At 39.5% G+C, this 6,436-nt stretch overlaps 1 protein-coding gene across 1 annotated transcript in view; it reads left to right on the top strand.

The window, feature by feature from the left end:
• The window catches only part of tmem198aa (transmembrane protein 198aa), a 35,450-nt gene extending 29,411 nt beyond the window's left edge, over positions 1 to 6,039 (top strand). The window contains exons 6-7 of the mRNA XM_023428628.2: positions 909 to 1,210; positions 2,586 to 6,039. Coding sequence (XP_023284396.1) covers positions 909 to 1,210; positions 2,586 to 2,738 — 455 coding nt within the window. The 3' untranslated portion in view covers positions 2,739 to 6,039. The remainder of the gene's footprint in view (positions 1 to 908; positions 1,211 to 2,585) is intronic.
• Positions 6,040 to 6,436: the final 397 nt, after the last annotated feature.

Raw genomic sequence — 6,436 nt, forward strand, 5'->3', positions numbered from 1 at the left:
CACACACACACACACACACACACACACACAGTAGCATGTGGCCAGAGGGGCCTGAGGTGGGGTGAGCTGAGGGAAAGAAAAGGGGGGGTGTCATTAAGCAGTTTCCCTGGCAGATGGTGCCTCGTTAGCTGTCCACCCGCACAATGAAAACAACAATAGACCTCATAACACTTCTACACCAGCCCAACCCACCCACCCCCACACACACACACACACACACACACACACACACACACACACACACAAACACAGTGACCGTGATACATAAAGTACATTTTGTCTTCATGAAGTTCAGCAGGGTCCTTGCATTTGTGGCAACATTTTGACTTCACAAAATGAACAGGAAACACTTCCGTGACACAACACTACACACTGTACAGTATATTAAACCAATGAATCAAAATACCTACAAGCACACATACCCAAAAATAATAATATGGGTAATCATTGGAGAGTGAGACAGGATGGATTTTGGCCATCCAAAAGTAATACAAACACTCTCACCCACACACAATATGTCAAGAGACTGAGCAGCTCAGTATGGGTACATGCAGTGAAGAAAATTATCCATCTACCAACTGACTGAATAGAAGGCAATGAGGAAATGGACATAGTGGTTTTTTTTCTTTTTGTAGTCTGCATTGCACCCCCTAGGGATAGTTCATCATTAATTAAAAAATACACAAAATGAATCTCATCGGATTGGACATATCTCTTGTTTTTTTTGTCAGTCTCAGTGATTTTAAAAGTATTCTTTCCTCTTGACTTAATCACTTGATTACTTTTGTTTCTAGAGTAAAGCTTTCTTCATCATCCTCTCTCCCCTCATGAATATCTTTCATTCACTTTCTCTCCTTCTTTCCACACATTTAGCACATTTATCACACCTCTGTTCTCTCCATCTCCAGTGGTTTTGAGTCGACAGCAACGGAGGGTCCAGCTCATGCGTATCCGACAGCGGGAAGAGAGGCTAAAGAAGGAGAGGGAGAACAAGAAGAAGAAAAGGCGACAGACCCAGAAGACTAGCCACAAGCAGAAGGCCCACACCCATCACCACCACCACCAGCAGTATCACCACCCAGCAGCATCCCACCCGCATCATCAAGCCCAGAGCTCTCAGCCTCCTAAAGTCCCTCCTCCACAGACTGAACCCGGCTACCACCGCAAGGCCAACCCCAAAAGGCGCTTTGATGGAGATGTGCTATCACCAGTAAGATGCAGTGGTCCCCTTAATCTTGACATTTTAAAATATTAAAGATAATATCAAAAATATTTCAAGAAATAATGAAAAGAAGCTTGTAAATTTGTAAGATATTCAGTGTTTTTATCTGTTTATATTTTGTTCCATGTAACCTTCAATGGAAATGTGCTTTTTGGCATTCTTTGCCAAGAGTTAGATGAAAAGAATGTTACCACTTTCATGTCAGTGTGTTCAAAATGATGCTGCAACCAGCAGCAAGTTAGTTTAGCTTAGCATGAGGACTGGAAACAGCTAGCTGGCTCTTATATGGCATGGGAGGAAAACTTGTGTTTTTAGGTCTTTGTGGCTATAAAAACCCTTTGCACATTGTACAGATAAATAACATGATACAGAGCAAACAACGAGACAGAAAACTGTGGCTACAGTTGCTGCTGCAAGGCTAACATACAGAGAGGGCAAGGTGGTTACCCGTAGGCAGCACACAAGCTGCAGATAGCAATACTAACAACTCCTCCTGCTACTATAGCTAACATCATACCAACAGCATATCTCGACAACTAAGAGGTAAGCAAAATGTCTGTGGGCAACTGAATGATACTGAACACACAAATGTGACAACAGTACCTGCTTGCTAACTAACCATTTGCTGGCTATCAGAAAGACAAACAAGACAAAACTGACCTGCCAAAGATATCGTTACCCACCTATCAAGCAGAAACAAAGCACACTCAGTATCCATCTTCATGCCTTTCAACTCTCAGAGGTCTCTCCACCATAGTTGGACTGGCTACCTCGACTAACACAACAAATCCCAGTTTAAATGTTTTTATCGGTCAATCTCTGGCCCAGCCATCTATGCGTGCCTGTCATTTGGTGTGCAGGTCAGTAGTGGTGGATAAGCCCAGGTGTGAATTTCTTTCCTGGTCCCACCATGTCCTCCATGTCCAATTAATCAGTGTTAACACAGCTCTCCACCCTTGCCTGATCATAGCACTTCTTTTTCTATTTTTTATTTTTTTTACCTTCTCTTTGGGTCTTCCTCAGCCTTTTCTACGTCTTGACAGTGCAATTATGTTGTGGAGTACATTCCATCATTACACTGCCACCGGTAGAAATTTCCTCCATGCGCTTGCCTTTACCTCTGGTCTGCAATCTCCCAATCCATCCCATTTAAAAGTCCACACGGTCCGGCAGCGACAGAAGGGTAAACTGCTTTTCAGCACATAAACAGAATGGACAGCTAGCGGACCATGAAGATATATTAACTGATTTGATAGGAAGTGAATTTGATTACAAACACAACTGTTGTTTGTGCACTTTACTGTTATTACACCTGCACTCTAAAGATTCCTGAATCAACCCTGTATTGTCTGTCTGTCAACAGAGCTACATCAGGAGTTTCAGGGACAGACAGACTGACAGACGGGCATACTCCCACAGTCGAATGATGAGCCGATCCAGGATGGCCGAGCTCGACTACGATTGTGGCTCTCAAGTGCCCCTCACAGCCCCCAGCGGACACCCAGTTCGCATATGAGGCAGCGAAATGCACAAATCCACACACACACATACTCACACACAATTGCACAATCACATTAGGCTACTTCAAAACTCTTTGTCACAGTTAGGGATAGAAAACCTAACCTTATGGTGCCATCCTAATCAACTTCCTATCCCAACAGGAACTCAATATGCCCCAAAGGTGGTATGACTGAGTTTCACACTGGTTTTCTCCACTCAGACCGGGTAAAGGTTATATTTATTAGTTCAGTTTTGCTCTATTTGAATGTCAAAACAAAATAGCCAAAAAGGAGCCAACACTAATTGTAGCTGAAGGTAATGTGGTCAAATCTCAGACATCAAGTGTCACACACACTGTATCTGGCTCTTCTCTCAATGTACTTATGTGGAGGACATTGGAAAAAACTGGACCTGTCTTGTTGGGCACTTATTGAACTGTCTCTGTTGAACATTTGATTTAAAGACTTGGTTGCTTCAAGCACTAGGAAGTAATATCTAGTGGTATTGCGGGGGGGTATGGGGGTGGGTCAAAACACAAATTTCTCCTCAAGAGGCTGCGCCATTTAAGATAAAAATGCATCACATGGTATTTGTGTTGTCAAGATACGAAATGATTTGCTTTAAGGATTCCATTAAGAGCACTCAGAGGAAAATGACAGAAAATAGCATAAAAAGTACAGTTAACACTACAACAGAAAGGCAGCTCTTCTCTATTGAAAGGTCAGTGTCTAAATGAAGGTGTTCATGAAATCAGCCTGTTGTCTTCACTGACAGCCTTTGAATCCAAATAATGGCAGCTGCTTCAAAATGCAGCAGTGGGGCTGGTTTTAGGTGTGCATTGCATTAAGCAGCTCACACCGAAGACAATTTTTATGTCATTTCTCCCATGAACACTCGACGTGTCATTTCCAATGCTGTTGCCATTTTCCAAGGGGAATGTGCTACAATCTCATTGCTTTCCTTGTGCCCTCAATCTCCAACTGTTTTAACTACGGACCTGAGCAGGAAACACATCCATGCTTCCCCTCTTCTTCCCTCTTTGCGGTGAATTCAAAGCTACTGTATGTAATTCTGTTTATTGACATGTTTCTAAGTGCTCTCATGTTCCCTTTCCACCTCCTATCCCAACAACAATCTACCTTTACAGAATTTGTCAGCTGTTCAAACACGCTGTTAAGGCACAAAGACATTTCACTGCTGTCTGATAACTGGTCGTCCAGGAATTTGACTGTTGACATTGAAATCTGTTTGGAGGGGACAATACATGACAGTAAAAATTTTAAATATAGTGTGTTTGTGTGTGTGAGTGGACACATGAGCCCTGTGGCAAGTGATGGCTTGTACCAAACATCGGGCAGGGAGAGGGGGAATCATTGTAATGTATGTAGAACGTGCTCTATTGTTTTGATTCTTTTTCACCAATGCTGGTCTGTTTAAATTTGACCCTTTTAGTTTGGATGAAGAGTTAGATGATGAAAAGAAGGAGATTTTTTAAAATGAAGATAATCTCCTGTGAAAAGATGAAAGCATTTGTAAATGGCGCCCTCTAATGTTTACTACTGGACCTTTTTTTTCTAGACTTATGTGTGAATATGTTTGTGTGTACATGCATTTGCGTGTGATTCGCTTTTAAAATCAAATGTGCTAACATTGCTATTGTTGTACTGAACATCCAGAGAGTTGAGGGAGATAGATGTGTAAAGGAAGTACTTTCATTGCAGCTGAACTATTTTTGTTTTATTTGAACCTCTTTGGAACTGAGATATTGTTGTTCCCCATAATAAACAATGTCACTGTTCCAACTGAGATGAAATGCTATTGTAAAAATACACAAATAAATACCCCAAAATACAAAAATGAATTCCTCAACGCATAAATGTTTGTTTGTTTTTTAATTCTAATTGGGAAGAAATCATGGCCTTTTGGATTATATGTATTATCTATTTTTTTATTTTATTTCTGAGGTTTATATCAACAAAACAATCCTACTATACTTAAATACTAAAGTGCCGCTAAATACTGAGGTGGTGCATGGATTTAGCAGGCTTTGCAGTTCTTTGTGTGATGGACTTGGGAATGGAGGACTAGTAATTTACACCTTAACCCATTACTGCATGAGAATCCTTGTGTAACTGTTTCCAATGTGTCAGTGTTTCAGTGTGTCACTGTTGTCATGTAAAAAACCCCCTCAGATTTCCAGTTTAGTTTGTTGGTCCCAGGGTGCACAAAACACTTTCAACATCGACTGAATGAAGTAAAAACTGTGGAAGGATGATGGCCTGAAGTGTAATGTACTTCAATATGAACAATATGCAGTGTTGTAATCTGATTGTTTTCAGTGACCACAGTGCATTTTTTTAGTAACCATTGAAAACACCTTTGAAAGCTATTCAGTCCCATTAAATATGTCTAAGTCTTCTCTTCTCTTCTCTTCTCTTCTCTTCTCTTCTCTTCTCTTCTCTTCTCTTCTCTTATTTTTTTCCATTTTAAAGGGCTTTGGAAAGGCATTTGAATAATTTCCCTCCTCTTGACATATACTATGCTAAGTCACCTTCTGTTTTGCTGTATCAGTGTTACTCCAATAATGTTTTTACGGTAGTGGCTCTTCAAGTGTTATTTTGGGTTTTGCTTACATTTCAGTCCTGTTTTGTTCTTCTTTTGTGGTTTAATTGTAGTGCAGTTGTGACATTATCACTGTCCTTACTTGGAAACAAAAGGTTAATTCTAAGCATTGGCTCTTCTCTTGCTTGTTATTAAGGGACAAAACAATAATTCTTTTATTCCTCTTCTTTAAATTTGCTTTTTTCATTTCTATTATTTTCTGTGATTGCTTATCAATGCTGAATATATTTTGGGGGAACACTTTTATTGTAGATATTGGAACTGTAAATAGTTTTTCAATGTACAAATGATTGGTCCCTTTTTCATGTTTATGCCATGATCGCTTATGTTATGTAATTTATCCAGCTGATTATTTTCTAACGGACTAGACTTGTTTTATATTGTGTTACTACTGTATGTCCAGTTGGTTTCATTTGGCTGGGTGGTGGATGCACTTGTATCATTGTCATCCTGGTGTTTCAACGTATGATGTTGAAAATCAACAATAACAAACTGAGCCTTGACTATGATTATCAGCAGTTATCAGTAATTCAATAATTGCAAGACAGCAATTAATTTTCCTACCACCCTGTTTAAATTTGTACAAATAACCTGGTCATCATTATTATTATTATTATTATTATTATTATTATTATTATTGAGCATGAATTTATATGGACCTAAAATATGATAAACATTGTGATTCTACAATCTAATGGTCTTGTTGTCTCTACTGTTCCTACAAATTTGCATACACAGACGTACATTCATGAGCACAAACAAACGCACTCTGCATTGCAGTCTCACTTCAAAGAACTAAATAATGTTTGCTAGTCGTCTTTATACTTAACTTACTATGAGATGCTACATGATGTTTATTCCAGTAGTTAGCCTGGATGCTAAATCAGCAGGTATTAGCTTATTGCGGATCTACAAGTATTGGTGTATGTGTGGGCTGATAAATTACAAGAAATTTCAGCACAGAAATGCCAAACAAGGGTTGAGCTATTTCAGAGTATGTCAGTACATTTACATGCACACTAATATTCCACTATCATTCCTAACTTGAAAAATTTCAGAAGTTGATGTGGGTCATTTAAACAGCACATTCTG

Source organism: Seriola lalandi, unplaced genomic scaffold (assembly GCF_002814215.2).
Source record: "Seriola lalandi dorsalis isolate HSWRI2012SDOR001 ecotype SW California unplaced genomic scaffold, Sedor1 jcf7180002054881, whole genome shotgun sequence".
Lineage (NCBI taxonomy): Eukaryota > Metazoa > Chordata > Actinopteri > Carangiformes > Carangidae > Seriola > Seriola lalandi.